Raw genomic sequence first — 20119 nt, forward strand, 5'->3', positions numbered from 1 at the left:
GTACATTTCACAAAGATAATTAAATATGTGCTCACCTGGCAAATAAGGGGAATTTTGTGCAACAGCATCTCAGATACCTTGGGAGGGAGTGTGTGTTTGAAAACTTTCAGAAGTTCCCGTGGTTGCTCGCACACTAAAAGGGCATTGCCGAGGTGTTGAACCCCCATTCTGTGCTCTCCTGAAACAGAATGACAAGTTTTGAGCAAAATTTTAAAGTTCTTTAAAACAGACATTCTACAAATCCAAGAAAGCAACAAGCATTAAAAATTAAAAGCATATCAAACTAAAGACTACTTAGACAAGTCTTGTGAAGAGTAGAGTACAAATATGAGGGAAAATGTTGAGCTTCACAGTGGTGAAGCGGCAATATTAATAATTTTGAGCCAAATTACAGCAAGTATACTCTTACTGTTTAGAAGTGCACTCTTGCATTGGAAATGCTCGTGTTCTATAATTTGGGTATGGAGGGAAGAAGATACTGAGGTTTTTTGTAAGCAGTTGTCTACTTTTATTAATATCTGATGGGTTATCTTTACATGTGTGATTGATAAAATATTATAGATGAAACATCTGATGTTCCAGCTAAATGGAACTTAAAAAAAATAGATTTCACTATCAAAGAGTTGAAACAAGATTTAGTGTAACATGAATTACATACCCCGAGGAAAAAAATAAGAGATTTATGAGCTCGATTTCTAAGCACAGTTTTAAAATGAGTTTTAGGATGATTAGCTTTGAAGTAACAACAAATGAAAATATGTGAAGAGTGAAAATTAATCATAGCATTTCTGTTTAAGTTAGAACATGGAATGACTTTAATCTCACTCCCTTGTTTTACTTTAAGGAAACTGAGGCAAAGATCACTGAAATGATATATAGTTTCAATGCTGATTAATGCTAGCATTAGGAATATAATCTAATTTTCTGACCCTTGAGACTAGAGTACTGCCTCTCTTCAGGTATTCGGTAATCACAGGAGTTGAATTATTGACATACTTCATATAACTAGGTAGAAAATAAAATATGGCCCTACAGGTAAGTATAATAATAAGAGTTTTATTAGCTGAAACTAGTTTTCCATTTATCAGTTGAAATACATGGTCATAGGAAGAGAAGAGTGCGTGACAGAAAAAAATGCTTTCCAAAGATTAGTATTAAGCTTAAACAATAGGGATATGTCCTGACTTAAATATATTAATTTTACATTTTCAACATAAGATGTAATAGCGCCTGTTCTCAAGATTGGTGGTGCTAACAATACAAAACAATCAATTTGGTCAAATAATTCAATCAACCAATAAATTCAATCATACCAGCTACTCAGAAATTTCAATCAAAATTATTGGCCCTATGGTCTCATATAGACATAGCCACCATTGAAATGGCTACAGAACTATATTTTACCTGACAGAAAATGACGAAAATTGTGGGTGATAGCAAAGGGGAGTGGAGAAAGTTAAGAAGACTGCAGAAAACTGGGTGAAAAATTGCCACATTGGATAGAATACTGTACTGGTTGGTTCTCAATGTTTTAGTAACCTAGGGAGATTTTTAAAAAAATATTGACACCTGGGTTCCAGCCCCATAGATTCTGATTTAATTGGTTTGGGGTTTGATGAAGAATTAAAGAATAAGCAGCCAAGACCGAGAACTGCAATATAAGTAAAATATGGAAGTATAAAACTTCTGTAAAGAACTATTAGGGGGCTGGGCGTGGTGGCTCACGCCTGTAATCCCAACACTTTGGGAGGCTGAGGAGGGTGGATCACTTGAGGTCAGTTTGAGACCAGCCTGGCCAACATGGCAAAAGCCAGTCTCTACTGAAAATGGAAAAATTAGCCAGGCATGGTGGCACACACCTATATAATCCCAGCTACTTGGGAGGCTGAGACACGAGAATTGCTTGAACCCGGAAGGCTGAGCCAAGATCATGCCACTGCACTCCAGCCTGGGTGACAGAGTGAGACACTGTCCCCCAAAAATAAAAAAGCTATTAAATAATTTCACAGTTAAAAATTTAAAAACCCAAGTTTGCAACGTGTGTTCAGATCACCTCTAAATCTAATTAAACTATTACATCATAGCTTTTAAGCATAAAGTGAATAGGAATAAAATGTGATAAAATACGTTATCTTTTTTCTTTTGACATATAATTCAGAACTTTCCCACAATTTCAGGGCCCTTGTTTACAAAAAAGAATATAAAATTATGAGTACAAAATTACTAGGGGTGGCTGGGCTCGGTGGCTCATGCCTGTAATCCCAGCACTTTGGGAGGCCAAGGCAGGTGGATCACTTAAGGCCAGGAGTTTGAGACCAGCCTGACCAACATGGTGAAACCCTGTGTCTACTAAGAATACAAAATTAGCTGGGCATGGCGGTGCACGCCTGTAATCCCAGCTACTTGGGAAGCTGAGGCAGGAGAATCGCTTGAACCTGGAAGCCAGAGGTTGCAATGGGCTGAGATGGCGCCATTGCACTCCAGCCTGGGCAACAAGAGTGAAACTCCATTTCAAAAAAAAAAAAAAAAAGCAAATTGCTAGGGGGCCTTAGAGGCCTATGCAAATAAAGGTCTTTAGACATAAGTTTCACTGGTTTATGTAAAGTCACTTCTGTTTATATCATTTAAGACAGTTCTAACTGTACATTTTGGCATCAATATTTAGCAGGTATTTTTAGTCCATTTCAAAAATTACTCCATCTAAAAGCAAAAATTGTTAATATTTAGCAGGTATTTTTAGTCCATTTCAAAAATTACTCCATCTGAAAGCAAAGATCAATACTAAATAAAATACTAAAATACAAATTACAGTGATTAATGTGCAATGATTTTGAATGCCTGCAACTTTTTAATTTCTCAAAACTTTTATAATGGTTTTAAGCCACTGAATAAAAATCTCGGCCATTGCTGTGAGTTGTCTAGGATTTTGACTTCCTCTTTGTTTTTATAAATCCTGGACGATGCTGTTACAGATTGAAAAACAAAACTTTTTGAAAAAAAAAAACAACAGAAAGAGGCAAAAACAGGTACAGGGACAGTGATATGCAAGGGAGTTTGCAACACTTAAAAAATATATATACATTGTACTGATGGATGTAATGCTGATTTATCCAGCAACATCAGTTACTTCTTAAATTAAGAAGCCTCAAGACAAATTTTCCTTTCCAGGGTTTAACACCAGAATAAGGACATTATGATTATAATATTTATACAATAATAATATTATCTACCATCATTTTGCCTGACAATATTATGAAGTTTTCTCAAATCCATCTGGAATTAGGTAGGAATAAATTATTTATTTATTTATTTATTTATTTATTTATTTATTTATTTTTTGAGCTGGAGTCTCGCTCTGTCGCCCAGGCTGGAGTGCAGTGGCGACATCTCAGCTCACTGCAAGCGCCGCCTCCCAGGTTCACACCATTCTCCTGCCTCAGCCTCCCAAGTAGCTGGGACTACAGGCACCCGCCACCATGCTCGGCTAATTTTTTGTATTTTTAGTAGAGATGGGGTTTCACCATGTTAGCCAGGATGGTCTCGATCTCCTGACCTTGTGATCCGCCCACCTCGGCCTCCCAAAGTGCTGGGATTATAGGCGTGAGCCACCGTGCCTAGCCAATAGGAATAAATTATAACTCAAAATATGACCATTAAGTGTAAGATAGCCCCGACAGGCATCACTCCACTAAACACAGTAAAAGAATGGACATTCATAGGGAATTAACTTATCAACAAAGTAAACAAGTATTAAGAATATTCTAAGAAAACAGGAACATTTTTATAAAGCAGTTAGGATTTTTTAAAGTTGTTTTGTTTGTTTTCTTGAGACAGAGTCTCTGTCTCCCAGGCTGGAGTATAGTGGCAAGATGATGGCTCACTGCACCCTCAAACTCCTGAGCTCAAGTGATCCTCTCACCTCAGCCTTCCGAGTAGCTGGGACTACAGGCACATGCCATGGTACCCAACTAATTTTTAAAGATTTTTGTAGAGACAGGGTTTTGCTTTGTTGCCCAGGCTGTTCTCAAACTGTTGGCCTAAAGCAATCCTCTTGCCTTGGCCTCTCAAAGTGTTGGGATTACAGGTATGAGCCACCACACCTGGCAAAAAGTGTTTATTCTTAACATTTAGTCACTTGGAAAACTCACTGACTTAGAATTTTATATAACAATAAATGAGGTATTTTTGTATTTGGCTTTGCTACTCCGTTTGCCCACTTCCAAGTCTACGACTTGAACACTAAATGCTAACATAATGCAAGAGTTCAGTGTGATGAAGTGAGCATGCTGGGATAGTTTTTCTTTAAAGGGAAGTTGGCTAACACATCCAGCTAGTTATTCGACATACAAATACTAATCAATAAATATTTCTCAAGTATAAGCTGTCATAAGTAACTCACAAAACAACATTTACATTCTTACCTCTAGATAACCAAAGTTCTCCCATCCGTCCTCTTGCAAGAAAAGTTCTTGCAATTTTTTATTCTTCGCTGGATCCCACAACTAAAATATTCATAAAATATTCAACAATGAGTAATGAATGTAAGGTATATGGTTACTGATCAAATTATTTTTTATTTAAAAAGGACATCTTGGGCCGGATGCGGTGGCTCACGCCTGTAATCCCAACACTTTGGGAGGCCGAGGCAGGCAGATCACCTGAGGTCGGGAGTTCGAGACCAGCCTGACCAACATGGAGAAACCCTGTCTCTACTAAAAATACAAAATTAGCCAGGCGTGGTGGTGCATGCCTGTAATCCCAGCTACTCGGGAGGGTGAAGCAGGAGAATCGCTTGAACCTGGGAGACAGAGGTCGCAATGGGCCGAGATCACACCATTGCACTCTAGCCTGGACAACAAGAGCGAAACTCTGTCACAAAAAAGAAAGAAAAAAAAAGGACATCTTGAACCTAGTCTCTAAATCCAAAGTATGACAAATGTAGTTGTTCTTTATAATATTTAAACCAATCTTCTAAAATGGGATTATGTAAGTGATTAAAAAAACATGACGTATTTGTTACGTTGAGATGCTTATAATAAATAACTCTCATCCCATATTTTACCCAGCCACATATAGCAGAAATCCTACTGTAATTAATATAACAAAGGTAGTTTTGCATGTTGCAAAATTATTTTCTCGCCCAGGATATTAACAGTGCCTGTTGATTTGGTTGCATGATTTCTCTGGCTTACAAGGTCATTTTGGTCTTTTAGTTGTGAGACCTGTTTATGCAGCAGTAACTTTCTAATCAGGGAAACGAAAAACCATGCTAAGCCTTCTGTACTCACACCCTCAAAAGGAAACGGACAAAGGACCTGGTGGGGGGTTGGCAGGGGAGTGAGTGTTCAGAAGGATGCTTTGGTTTACTGCGGTTGGTTCATGAAGGCGACCATGGCCACAAGATGGCATCATCATTGGTACAAGAACTAGGGCTGGTCTTTCAAGGTACACTGTGCAAACCCTAGCCCAAAATATCAACTCCACTGGCAGCTACTTCAGCTTCAATGTTTCAAATCTGTAAGGTTTTCGTTTTTGTTTTCCCCTAATAATTTTCTTTTTAAAATGCAATGAGCCTGGAAAGGGGTCACCTTTTTTTTTTTTTTTTTTTTTTGAGACAGAGTCCTGCTTGTCGCCCAGGCTGGAGTGCAGTGGCACAATCTCAGCTCACTGCAAGCTCCGCCTCCCGGGTTCACGCCATTCTCCTGCCTCAGCCTCCCGAGTAGCTGGGGCTATAGGTGCCTGTCACCATGCCCAGCTAATTTTTGTATTTTTAGTAGAGATGGGGTTTCACCTTGTTAGCTAGGATGGTCTCGATCTCCTGACCTCGTGATCCACCCACCTCGGCCTCCCAAAGTGCTAGGATTTCAGGCATGAGCCACCACACCCAGCCAGGGGTCACCTTTTAAGCTTGTATCATCAAATATACTAATAATCAGTAACATCAGAGGTTTTACTCAATAGATGTCTAGTGAGCACTGGCAAGAGCAGGATGCTCAAGGAAAAGCTGGAAGGAATTGGAGACCAAGACCCCTGTGCCCATCCCCAAGGAGCCACAGTCTAATAAAGGGAAAGTGATCATGTAGGCACAACAAGAAGTCCAATGTCCTCTGGGGCTCAAAGTACAGAGACATTACATCTAGTTGGAGAATTGTCAAAGGCTTCTCAGAAAAGATAGTGTTTGAGACGTGGAGAGGTTCAGTGAAAGTTTGATGAGGAAAGTATAAGCAACGCAAAATTGCAGGGAACATAGCAAGTGAACTTAATTAGCTGGATTATGATAGGGTAAATGTTCGTTTGTTTGTTTTTTGAGGCAGAGTCTTGCTCTGTCGCCCAAGCTGGAGTGCAGTGGCGCAATCTTGGCTCACTGCAACCTCTGCCTCCTGGGTTTAAGTGATTCTCCTGCCTCAGCCTCCTGAGTAGCTGGGATTACAGGCGCATGCCACTACGCCCAGCCAATTTTTGTATTTTTAGTAGAGACAGGGTTTCACCATGTTGGTCAGGCTGGTCTCAAACCCCTGACCTCGTGATCCACCCACCTCGGCCTCCCAAAGTGCTGGGATTACAGGCCTGAGCCACCGCGCTGGCCATAATAGGGTAAATGTAGCAACAATATTACCATTATTGAAGGCCAGCTATAAACTAGGAACTTTACATATATTATTTCCAATCCCTAGGAAAATAAGGCAGTCAATCGGAATAGGCACCCATCAAAGGCATAGCACCAAGCTGAGGCTGGTTTTTTTTTTGGAGACAGAGTCTCACTCTGTTGCCCAGGCTGGAGTGCAGTGGTGTGATCTTGGCTCACTGCAACTTTCAGCTCACTGCAACCTCTGCCTCCCAGGTTCAAGCGATTCTCTTGCCTCAGCCTCCCAGGTAGCTGGGACTATAGGCGTGTGCCACCATGCCTGGCTAATTTTGCATTTTTAGTAGAGATGGGGTTTCACCATGTTGGCCAGACTGGTCTTGAACTCCTGACCTCAGGTGATCCAACCATCTCGGCCTCCCAAAGTGCCGGGATTACAGGTGTGAGCCACTGCGCCCAGCAAAGCTGGTCTTCAATCTGCAGAGTAGGGAGCTACTGCAAGGAATTACATATTCAGAGCTGCCATTTGGAAGAAATTAACAGCATAAGAATAGAGGCAGGGTGACAAGTTAGGAAACTATTACAATAACCTGGGTAAAAGGTAATAAAAGCCTTTAGTCGCAGGGAAGTAATAGAAATAGACAAGTGGGATTACATATATATATGCAATAGAGCATTTGAAAATAAGAATTGGTCATTGTTTGGCTGGGCGCGGTGGCTCACGCTTGTAATCCCAGCACTTTGGGAGGCCGAGGCGGGCAGATCACGAGGTCAGGAGATCGAGACCACGGTGAAACCCCGTCTCTACTAAAAATACAAAAAAATTAGCTGGGCGTGGTGGCGGGCGCCTGTAGTCCCAGCTACTTGGAGAGGCTGAGGCAGGAGAATGGCGTGAACCCGGGAGGCGCAGCTTGCAGTGAGCCGAGATTGCGCCACTGCACTCCAGCCTGGGCGACAGAGCGAGACTCCGTCTCAAAAAAAAAAGAATTGGTCATTGTTTATGATGGATGAAGTTGATATTTAAACGAGTCAGGGTCATAGCAGGGAGGCTAGTGACACCAGGAGCATCATAAAGAAACAGGAGTAGGCACAGTGGCAAGGGAGGGAGATGATGAATTTACTTCGGGACACACTAAGGTGAGGTGCCAACAGAATGTCCAGATGACAGAGTCTGGTAGGCAGATGAAACTTGGGACACCAGGTCTAGAGTAGTACATTTGAAATCACTTTTGGAGAAGGGAAGGATCTTCTAGGGAGAGGGGGAAGAATACAGAACCCAAGGCCCATGTTTCACAAAGCATCACCTGAAGGAGCTGTTAAAACTGCAGTTTTGGCCGGGCGCGGTGGCTCACGCCTGTAATCCCAGCACTTTGGGAGGCCGAGGCGGGCGGATCACGAGGTCAGGAGATCAAGACCATCCTGGCTAATACGGTGAAACCCCGTCTCTACTAAAAATACAAAAAAAAATTAGCCGGGCGCGGTAGTGGGCGCCTGTAGTCCCAGCTACTCGGGAGGCTGAGGCAGGAGAATGGCGTGAACCCGGGAGGCGGAGCTTGCAGTGAGCCAAGATAGCGCCACTGCAGTCCGTCCTGGGCGACAGAGCAAGACTCTGTCTCAGAAAAAAAACAAAACAAACAAAAAAAAAACTGCAGTTTCTTGGGCTCCACCCAGACCTACTGAATCAATCTCTGGGAGTAGGGCTCAGGAATTTGCATTTTTAAACAAACTCTTTGGGTGATTCTTATGGATCCTAAAGTCTGACAGTCACTGTGCCAGTAAGAATTCCCCGGGCTACTGGATCAGAATTGCTGGGATCAGGGTCAAATAACCCATATTTTAACAAATGCTCCAGGTAAATCTAATGCAGCAATGGACCGTACTTTGGGAAAGTCCTGGGAAGAAGAGGAAGAAAGACCCTAGAAACGGTGAGAAGAGACTCTTTCTCTGCTTTGGTTTATTCATCTGTAAAATGAGAATAGAGGCCAGGCACAGTGGCTTCCTCCTGTAATCCCAACACTTCAGGAGGCCAAGGCCGGCAGACTGCTTGAGCTCAGGAGTTCAAGACCAGCCTGGGCAATGTTGCGAAACCCATCTCTGTAAAAGTACAAAAACTAGCCAGGCATGGTGGTATGCACCTGTAGTCCCAGCTATGTAGGAGACTGAGGTGGGAGAATCACCTAACCCCAAAAGGGTTGAGGTTGCAGTGAGCTGTGATCATTGCCACTGTACTCCAGCCTGGGCAACAGAGTGAGACCCTGTGTCAAAAAAAAAAAAAATCAGAATAGAGTTGTGACAATTATATGAAAGAAGATTTGAAAAATCCTGCTTGTGCTGCTTCCTCACTTGAAATAATTTATTATTTCATATATGGGAAATTATTAACTATTATTATAATTATTAATTTATATCAATAAATTATAGTATGACAGTTATGGCTTAATAGGAATATAATTAAATTATATTATAATTAAATATGATTAATTTATATTAATATAAATCATTTATTATTTCCCATATGAACTGCCATTGACTCATTTTCCTGTCTTCAACTTCCTTTCTCCACACTGGAACCAGAATTGTCTTATTTTAAAAATAAAACCAAAATAATTGTGTCTGTTCTCTGCAATAAAGTCACCATCATTAGTTATCCACCACAACAGAAAAATGTCCTGACTTTTCAGTTTGGCATTCAAAGTCCTCCACAATAAGACACTAAACTGACCCTCAGCTATCTCTCTGGCCATAATACTCCTTGAATATTACAATTTCATGTTCTGTGCCTCTGCACAAGGTGTTTCCCTCTGCCTACAATGAACAACAATATTCAACAAACATTTGCTGGGCACCTACCGCACTAGACTCTGTTCTAGGCACTGGAAACAATGGAGAGTAAAAAACAAAGTCTGCCCTCACAGAGCTTAGTGTAATAAACGGAAAGCATTAATCAAATAATTACACAAATGTGCAAGTGAAACCATGGACAATGACGAGGGACATGGAGCTGTATCAGGCGCTGTCCCAGTCAAGTCAGGGAAGGTATCTCCACTCCCATGTCCAGCTCTTTGGACACTCCCTACCCAGCTAACTATGTCAAATGAGCTTTTATTCTCTACTGTGATTCCATTTGGAAACCTCAGAAGTGTCTTTGACTCCGCCTCTCCATTACCCTTTACTCAGTCGGCATGAACTGTATTCTTCCCAGTTACCACTACCACCACCATAGTTCAGGATTTTTATTACCTCTCAACTAAATTGCTGCAATAGCTTGTTTTCTCTCCCAATCCATTAAGTACACTCCTGCCTGATCAATCTAAGAATATTTCTCTTCTGCCTTTCTTTCCTTCTTTTTAAAAAATTCCTGCTTAGAAATCTTCAGTAATTCCTCCATTGAATCTCAATTCCTTAACCTGGCCTTCAAAGCAAGCCTTCCCTAATTCAATCCCTACTTTTCGCTCTCCAACCTTACCGCCCAGTACTGCTCAGTATGACTCCTTTGCCAAACTGGTTTACTGAATGTGCTTGGCAGATGCCCCACTTTGCATCTTTATGCACATGCTGTTCCCTCCATCCTGTATCCTCTCCCCTGAAACCAAGCCACAAATTCATCATCCTTCCAGGCTCAGTTCAATGCCACTTCCGCTACAAAGTCTTCTCCGGAAAAACTGCATGTTCAAAAATGGCTACCGCAATATTCCCGGTCACACAAGTGCTTTCAAAACCTTGCCATCCCTGTTGAGAGGTAGAATCTATTTCCTCTCCCTTTAAATTGAGTAGGCTTCAATGTTGCCAGAAGTGGTACCATCTGCTCTTCCACATGGGCACATGTTCTAGTTCACATGCATGTGCGTGCTCTATACACATACACACACACACACATATATATATACACACACACGCACATACATATATGTGTTTGCTTGGCCCTTGGGACACAGCCCATCACACAAATGAAGAATCTCAGATCACACAGACATGTGTAGGTGCTCTGGCTAACAATCTCAGCTAAGTAAACATCCAGCATCAACTGCGGATTGCTTGTGGCCAGGAGCTCGAGTTCAGCCTGGGCAACAAAGGAACACCCTTGTCTCTTTCTTTTTTTATAGACAGTGTCTTGCTTTGTTGCCCAGGCTGCAACTGCCACCTCCCGGACTCAAGCAATTCTCCTGCCTCAGTCTCCCGAGTAGCTGAGACTACAGGCACACGCCACCACTCCCGGCTAATTTTTGTATTTTTAGTAGAGACAGGCTTTCACCATGTTGGCCAGGCTAGTCTCAAACTCCTGACCTCACGTGATCTGCCCGCCTTGCCTCCCAAAGTGCTGGGATTACAGGCGTGAGCCACCAAACCCGGCCCGCCTCTTAAAAACGACAAAAAAGGGACTAATCAAATTTTGCCGCAGAGATTTAGAAAACACGAAGATGCCCTCTGCTTCTGAGCTACAAGAAAGGCCCTGCGGGAGAACAATCTAGAAGTTACTGCCATGTGACCGTGGCCAGCCTGGGTTTCTAAGTGTCCTGTGCGGCTCTGACAGGGCAAAAGGCTCCTCTTCCTTCTTCCAGTTAAAAGAAGTGCCTGTTGTACAGTGTTTTTGCTTTACAGCTGCCTTTTTATAACTCCAACTTCTTCCTCCTTCCTTCCCTCCGTTTTGTGAGAGGAGAGTGACTGGGCCTGAGGCGGTGCGTAGCGCGCGAGGGCAGGCCTCTTCCCGGGCGCGGGCTGCTGAGGGAACTACCTGCTGCCGAGCCCGCCAGGAGCCAAGCAACCCAGCGAGCCCGGACCTGCGTCTACTGAGCTACCTGTGCGGATCGAAAGCACTGCACCTGCGTGCCCCGCTCCTCAGCCTTTTGAGGCTCGGCTCTTCTTTCTGCGAACACAACACAACACGTGCTGGCTGGGAGGCCCGTCCCGAGGCAGGCGTGGGCCCAGTGGTCCTGCCTGCCCGGGCGCCGCGGGCTCGGCAGAGGCTGCGGCACTCACGGCCCGGCCTCTCAGTGGGGGGCCGTCCCGGCCGGCAGCCCGCCCGCGCCGCCCGGCCCGGCCGTGCCTCCGCCTCGGTCCCACTCACTGTCCCGCAGGCGGCGCTTGAACGCGGGGTCCCCGCGCCGCTTCCGGTCGAGGTAAATACAATAGCCCAGGAAGGCGAAGGCGCCACAGGCCGCCGCGGCGGCCAAGAGGCCGAGGAGGGAGCGAACGGAGGGCATCCGGCCACGGGCGTCCCACAAGCCCAGCGTTGGGCGCGGGCCGGCCGGCAGGGGGCGTCGGCGCGGCGGCCCATCCGGCCTTGGGGCCTCCTGCGCACCCAGCGGCGCGTTGACGCCTCGCACCCAGGCTTGCGGACCGGTGAGGAAGCCGAGCGTTCGGGAGGATGTGTGCGGGAGCCCTTACAGCCACCGAGTAGCAGAGCTCTGTTCGAACCTACGTCTGTCGCACTCCAAATTCTGAGCCCTTCCTCCAAACACTCCTCTGCCCGTGTCTACAACACCCATTCAGGCAAAGCACAGTATGCTGCGAATCTGCTTTACTGGGAGCCGGTGGTCGTTTAGGTCTCTGTTCCCTCACCTGCAAAATTAAGTTGACTCTAAGGTCAACTTGGGTCACCTCCTAGTTCACATTGTCTAACACTAGCCCATACGCCCCAACCTGGTATCCTTTGTCGCCTGAAAGGACCCAGCAGTCCAAGGTCCAAGGGAGGAATTCAGAAGCAACACTGTTTAATCTAGAAAAACACGTTAAATTGCTGGGCTGAGCCTCACAGTCAAAGATCCCAAAGCAAAAACAACTGAGAGTCCCATGATACTGGCCTAGCTGCTTTTCTAATATTTGCCTTACTCAGTGGACACAGCAGAAAGAAAGAAGGTAAGACTTTGTCCTAAATACCAGAGTTCTGACTTTTCTACTAAGGCGAAGAGAAGGCATAAGCTAGGGACCTAAAGAACTAGATAATTCACTTTTATTTAGGTTATACAATTGCTATTTACTGATTTACAATTTACTGTTATTACTAGTGTGTGCATAGCAAGGTGCTCATCACCGCTCTGAATACCAGTGGGTCTGGCTAGGTGCAGTGGCTCACAACTGAAATCCCAACACTTTAGGAGGCTGAGGTGGGAGGATCACTTGAGCTCAGGACTTGGAGACCAGCCTGGGCAACACTGCAAGAACCCATCTCTAAAAAAACAAAACAAGGGCCAGGCACGGTGGCTCATGCCTGTAATCCCAGCACTTTGGGAGGCCGAGGCAGGCAGATCACAAGGTCAAGAGTTCAAGACCAGCCTGGCCAACATGGTGAAACACTGTCTCTACTAAGAATACAAAAATTGGCTGGGTGTGGTGGCACGTGCCTGTAATCCCTGCTACTTGGGAGGCTGAGGCAGGAGAATTGCTTGAACCCGGGAGGCAGAGGTTGCAGTGAGCTGAGATTGTGCCACTGTACTCCAGTGTGGGCAACAGAGCAAGACTCCGTCTCGATAAAACAAAAACAAAACAAAAAAATACTGGTCGTGGTGTGCATCTGTAGCCCTAGCTACTTTGAAGGGATCAATTGAGCCTAGAGTTGGAGGGTGCAGTGAGCTATGATCACTGCCACTGCACTGCTGCCTGGGTGACAGAATGAGACCCTGTCTATAAAAATACATAGGTAGCCGGGCGTGGTGGCTCAAGCCTGTAATTCCAGCACTTTGGGAGACCGAGGTGGGTGGATCATCTGAGGTCAGGAGTTTGAGACCAGCCTGGCCAACATGGTGAATTTAAAACACAAAAATTAGACGGGCTTGGTGGCACGTGCCTGTAATCCCAGCTACTTGGGAGGCTGAGGCATGAGAATTGCTTGAACCCAGGAGGTGGGGAGGTTGCAGTGAACTAAGATCAATCACACCACTGCACTCCAGCCTGGGCGACAGAGTGCGACTGTGTCTCAAAAAAAAAAAAAAAAATACAGATAGGTAAATGATAAATTGGTAGATAGATTAAAAAACCAATGGGTCTGAGTAGTAGCTTCAGCCCTCAAAATTTAAGAGTTAGCAGGGGTAAGTTACATATCATGCTTTCTTGAGTACTGTATGTTTTTTCTCATGATAATTGTCTTCTAGAAGGGAACTTGGTTATTCTGAAAACCTGATTGTAAACACAGAGGAGAGGATAGTGTCAGCATCTTGTAAGTATTACTGGTGATCAAGGACTGATTCAGAATATTGGCAATGGGTTTAGTCCAGCTTCAATTGAACTTTCTTTAGGTTGACGGCAACTTGTCTTCTAAGACCACCAGTCTTGTGGCCTTCTTCCGATCTTTCACCTTCACTTTCACATAGTTAATGCCTGTGGTAAATGGAGAGGGATGGAGCCAGAGAAACTGTTGAGATTAGCTGAGTATTCAGGAGCAAAGTAAACAGTGACACATAAAAGTAGGAGAATTATTACAGCAATTAGGAATAAACAGATTTCTAAAGTTGAAATTGCCACAGAGAGAGGCCATGAGGAAACATAATTGAAAAATTAGGCAAGTTTCTATGGGACAGGTAGATATTTTCTTCTCAGATATAGGCACCACTCTTGCTAATTTGGTGATCAGAATTCCTATAAAGCTTTGATCATTTTCATATTGAGATAGCACTAATAATAGTCGTCTTCAAAACATGGTTCTATGCTGGATGATAGCTCTCTTTCATTTATTTATTATTGTTTTTTGAGATGGAGTTTCACTTGTTGCCTAGGCTAGAGTGCAATGGCACGATCTCCAGGTTCAAGCAATTCTCCTGCCTCAGCCTCCCGAGTAGCTGGGATTACAGGCGTGTGCCACTACACCCAGCTAATTTTGTATTTTTAATAGAGATTGGGTTTCACCATGTTGGCCAGGCTAGTCTCGAACTCCTGACCTTGGGTGATCTGCCCACCTCGGCCTCCCATAGTGCCTGGCCACTGTTTTTCTTTTAAATCACTTTATCGAGGTAAAATTGATATGCAATAAATTGCAGATATTTAAGGTGTACAGTTTTATAAATTTTGACATATGTATGCATCCAGGAAACTATCATCAAAATCAAGATAGTAACCATATATCTATCTACCATTAAAGGTACTTCTTTAATACCTTTCTCCATCCTTCCTTTCTCTTGCCACAAACGTGCCCTACTTTCTGTCACTGTAGACTAGTTTACATTTTCTAGAGTATTATATAAATGGAATCATATCTGGCTTCCTTCACTCAGTATAATTATTTTGAGATTAATCCATGTTATAGTATCAATAGTTCATTTTTACTGGTAAGTAGTAGTCCATTTTATGAACATCAAAATTTGTTTAACCATTCATCTGTTGAACTTTGGATTGTTTCCAATTTTTGACTATTACAACAAGTAAAGTTGCCGTAAACATTTATATAGAGGTCTTTATATGAATATGCCTTTCCTATTCTCTTGAGTAAATACCTAAGGTAAAATAGCTGAATCCTATGGTAGGGATATGTTTTTTTGTTTGTTTGTTTTTGTTTTTGTTTTTTTAAGAAAATGCCAGCCAGGCGCAGTGGCTCACGCCTGTAATTCCAGCGCTTTGGGAGGCTGAGGTGGGTGGATCATGAGGTCAGGAGATGGAGACCATCCTGGCTAACACGGTGAAACCCCGTCTCTACTAAAAATACAAAAAATTAGCCGGGCATGGTGGTGGGCACCTGTAGTTCCAGCTATTCAGGAGGCTGAGGCAGGGGAGTGGAGTGAACCCGGGAAGCAGAGCTTGCAGTGAGCCAAGATCGCGCCACTGCACTGCAGCCTGGGCGACAGTGCGAGACTGTGTCTCAAAAAAAAAAAAAAAAACAAAAAAAACAGAAAATGCCAAACACTTTTCCAAAATGGTTATACCATTTTGCGACATCAATGTATAAGAGTTCTAGTTCCGTCGGGTGCGGTGGCTCACACCTGTAATCCCAGCACTTTGGGAGGCTGAGGTAGGTGTTCAAAGTCGAGAGTTTGAGACCAGCCTGGCCAACATGGAGAAACCCCGTCTCTACTAAAAATACAAAATTAGCCGGATGTGGTGGCACATGTCTGTAATCCCAGCTACTCAGGAGGCTGAGGCAGAAGAATCACTTGAACCTGGGAGGCGGAGGTTGAGGTGAGCCGAGATTGTGCCACTGCACTTGAACCTGGGCATCAAGAGCAAAACACTGTCTTAAAAAAAAAAAAAAAAAGAGTTCTAGTTCCTCAATATTGTCACTAACACTTGTCTTTGTCAAATTTATAAATTTTAGCCATTCTAATAAGGCTATAGTAGATTCTCACCATAAGTTTCATCTTGCATTTCCTTAATGCCTAATGATGTTGAGCAACTTTTTAAATAGACGTTAATTTTTAGAACAGTTTTAGGTTCATAGCAAAATTGAGTATAAAGTACAGAGTTCCTGTATCCCCCCCCCACCCCCACACATGCATAGTCTCCACTACTATCAGCATCCTTCACCTGAGTGATAGATTTGTTACAATTAATGGACCGGCACTGACACATTATTACCATCCAGAGTCCATAGAGTTTACATTAGGGCTCATTCTTGGTTTTGTACAAATATATAATGGTTTGGAAAAATATATAGTGACATGTATCCACAATTCTAGTATCATAGAAAATAGTTTCACTGCCCTAAAAATCCCCTGTGCTCCACCTATACATCCCTTCTTGTCCTCTAAATGCTGGCAACCACTTATCTTTTTACTATCTCCATAGTTTTGCCTTTTCCAGAATGTCATATATTTGGAATCATACAGTATATAGCCTTTTCAGAGTATGCTTTTAAATTTTCTCCATGTCTTTTCATGGCTTGGTAGCTCATCTTTTTTAGTGCTGAATAATATCATATTCTGGATATACCACAGTTTTTCCATTCACCTACTTGAAGGATGTCTCAGTTGCTTCCAGGTTTTGACAATTATAAATAAAGCTTCTATAAACAAGCATGTGCAGGTTTTGTTTGTTTTGTTTTTTTAGACAAGGTCTTCCTTTGTTGCCCAGGCTGGAATGCAGTGGCACGATGATCAAAGCTCACTGCAGCCTCAGCCTCCCAGGCTCAAGCAATCCTCCGATCTCAGACTCCCATGTAGCTGGGACCACAGGCATGCACCACCATGCCTGGATAATTTTTTTACTTTTTTTGTAGAGATAGTATCTCCCTATGTTGCCCATGCTGGATGTGTGCAGGTTTTTGTGTGGCCGTAAATTTGCAGCTCATTTCAGTATATATTAAGGAGTGTGACTGCTAGATCATGTGGTATAATTATGTTTAGGTTTTTGTTTGTTTGTTTTTTGAGACAGAGTCTCACTCTGTCACCCAGGCTGGAGTGCAGTGGCACGATCTCGGCTCACTGCAACCTCTGCCTCCCGAGTTCAAGCGATTCTCCTGCCTCGGCCTCCCAAATAGCTGGGATTACAGGCGCCCACCACCACGCCCTGCTAATTTTTTTATTTCTAGTAGAGACGGGGTTTCACCACCTTGGCCGGGCTGGTCTCCAACTCATGATCTCGTGATCCGCCCATCTCGGCCTCCCAAAGTGCTGGGATTACAGGCGTGAGCCACCGTGCCTGGCCTATGTTTAGTTTTATAAGAAACTGAGTGAACAGACAACCTACAGAATGGGAGAAAATTTTTGCAACCTACTCATCTGACAAAGGGCTAATATCCAGAATCTACAATGAATTCAAACAAATTTACAAGAAAAAAACAAACAACCCCATCAAAAAGTGGGCAGAGGACATGAACAGACACTTCTCAAAAGAAGACATTTATGCAGCCAAAAAACACATGAAGAAATGCTCATCATCACTGGCCATCAGAGAAATGCAAATCAAAACCACAGTGAGATACCATCTCACACCAGTTAGAATGGCCATCATTAAAAAATCTGGAAACAACAGGTGCTGGAGAGGACGTGGAGAAATAGGAACACTTTTACACTGTTGGTGGGACTGTAAACTAGTTCAACCATTGTGGAAGTCAGTGTGGCGATTCCTCAGGGATCTCGAACTAGAAATACCATTTGACCCAGCCATCCCATTACTGGGTATATACCCAAAGGACTATAAATCATGCTGCTATAAAGACACATGCACACGTATGTTTATTGCGGCACTATTCACAATAGCAAAGAGTTGGAACCAACCCAAATGTCCAACAACGATAGACTGGATTAAGAAAATGTGGCACATATACACCATGGAATACTATGCAGCCATAAAAAATGATGAGTTCATGTCCTTTGTAGGGACATGGATGAAACTGGAAAACATCATTCTCAGTAAACTATCGCAAGGACAAAAAACCAAACACCGCATGTTCTCACTCATAGGTGGGAATTGAACAATGAGAACTCATGGACACAGGAAGGGGAACATCACTCTCCGGGGACTGTTGTGGGGTGGGGGGAGGGGGGAGGGACAGCATTAGGAGATACACCTAATGCTAAATGACGAGTTAATGGGTGCAGGAAATCAACATGGCACATGGATACATATGTAACAAACCTGCACATTGTGCACATGTACCCTAAAACCCTAAAGTATAATAAAAAAAAAATAAAAAATACAAAATTAAAAAAAAAAAAAAAAAGAAACTGAAAGCCGGGCACGGTGGCTCACACCTGTAATCCCAGCACTCTGGGAGGCCGAGGCGGGTGGATCAGGAGGTCAGGAGATCGAGACCATCCTGGCTAACGTGGTGAAACCCCATCTCTACTAAAAATACAAAAATTTAGCCAGGCGTGGTGGCACGCGCCTGCAGTCCCAGCTACACGGGAGGCTGAGGCAGGAGAATAGCGTGAACTCGGGAGGCAGAGCTTGCAGTAAGCCAAGATCCCGCCACTGCACTCCAGACTGGGTGACACAGTGAGACGCCTTCTTAAAAAAATAAAAGAAAGAAAGAAACTGAAGACAGCCAAACTGTCTTCCAAAGTGGCTGTAGCATTTTTGCATTCCTACCAGCAATGAGAGTTCCTGTTGCTCCACATCTTCCCCAGCATTTGGTATTGTCAGTGTTTTAGATTTTTGCATTCTAATAGGTGTGTAGTAGTATCTCAGTGTTTTCATTTGCAGTTCTCAAATGACATATACATATGATATTGAACATTGTTTCCTATGCTTATTTCCCATTTGTATATCTTCTTTGGTGAGATGTCTGTTGAAATCTTTTGCCAATTTTTAAATCAGGTTGTTTGTTTTCTTAGTGTTGTGTTTTAAGCTTTGTATATTTTGGATAACAATCCTTTATCAGGTCTGTCTTTTGCAAATATTTTTTCCCAGTCTGTGGTTTGTCTTCTCATTCTCTTGAAGAACATCTTTTTTTAATGTGCATAATTGCCATCCATATATCTTCTTAGTTGAAGTATATGTTCACAGCCTTAGTCTATTTTTTAGAAATTGCATTTTTTACTGTTTTTATAGTTCTTTCTATATTTTGAAGTCCTTTATGTGATGTGTACTATGCAAATACTTTCTCCCAGTCTGTTTCTTGTGTTTTTATTCTTTTAACAGTGTCTTTTAAAGTACCAAAGTTTTAAATTTTGGTAAAGTCTAATTTATCAATTTGTTACTTTATGCTTTTGATGTTGTATCCAGTAATCTTTGCCTAACCCAGTTAGGCAAAAGGTCACAGATATTTTCTCCTATTTTCTTTTAGATGTTTTATAGTTTTAGGTTTTCTGATCCATGTTGTGATCTATTTAAGGTTGTGATCCACTTTGTTTTCATCTATCTTGCAGGATATGGATCCAAATTAATTTTTCTTCATACGGATGTCCAACTGTTTCCCTCCCTCCCTCCCTGCCTTCCCTTTCTCCCTCCCTCCCTCCTTCCTTCCTTTCCTTCTTTCCTTCCTTCCCTCCTTCCTTCCTTCCTTCCCTCACTCTTTCTCTGTCTTTTTCTTTTTGAGGCAGAGTCTCGCTCTGTTGCACATGCTGGAGTGCAATGGCCTGATCTCGGCTCACTGCAACCTCAGCCTCCTGGGTTCAAGCGATTCTCCTACCTCAGCCTCCTGAGTAGCTGAGATAACAGGTGCCCGCTACCTTTTTAGTAGAGATGGGTTTCACCATGTTGGCAGGCTGGTTTTGAACTCCTGACCTCAAGTAATCCGCCTGCTTTGGGCTCCCAAAGTGTTAGGATTACAGGCGTGAGCCACTGTGTCTGCCCTGCACCATTTCCTTAAAAGGCTGTCTTATCTTCACCATGTTGCCTTGGCACCTTTGTCAAAAATCACTTATCCATATATATGAGAGCGTATTTTTGGCTATTCAGTTCTATTGATCTATTTGTCCATCTTATTCCAGTACAACCCTGTTTTTGATTACTACAGCTTCATAATAATTATTGAAATGAGCTAATGCTAGGCCTTCAACTTAGTTCTTGTTCAAAGTTCTTTTCGGCTTCTCTAGATCCTTTGTATTTCCAGATGAATTTTATAATTAGCTTGTCAATTTCTACAAGATGCCTGCTGGTATTTTTATTGGTATTGCACTGAATTTGAGGAGCAAAGAATCTCAACAATACTAAGTTTTATGACCCATGAAA

At 43.1% G+C, this 20119-nt stretch overlaps 1 protein-coding gene across 1 annotated transcript in view; it reads right to left on the bottom strand.

The window, feature by feature from the left end:
* TOMM20L (translocase of outer mitochondrial membrane 20 like) overlaps nt 1-11905 on the bottom strand; it is a 13105-nt gene extending 1200 nt beyond the window's left edge. Inside the window, 5 exon segments of the mRNA XM_055289246.1 lie at nt 36-178; nt 4422-4451; nt 4454-4502; nt 11404-11447; nt 11649-11905. Of these exon segments, the coding sequence (XP_055145221.1) occupies nt 36-178; nt 4422-4451; nt 4454-4502; nt 11404-11447; nt 11649-11784 (402 nt within the window). The 5' untranslated portion in view covers nt 11785-11905.
* Between the last annotated feature and the right edge of the window lie 8214 nt (nt 11906-20119).

Source organism: Symphalangus syndactylus, chromosome 8, assembly GCF_028878055.3.
Source record: "Symphalangus syndactylus isolate Jambi chromosome 8, NHGRI_mSymSyn1-v2.1_pri, whole genome shotgun sequence".
In the NCBI taxonomy this organism is placed as follows: domain Eukaryota; kingdom Metazoa; phylum Chordata; class Mammalia; order Primates; family Hylobatidae; genus Symphalangus; species Symphalangus syndactylus.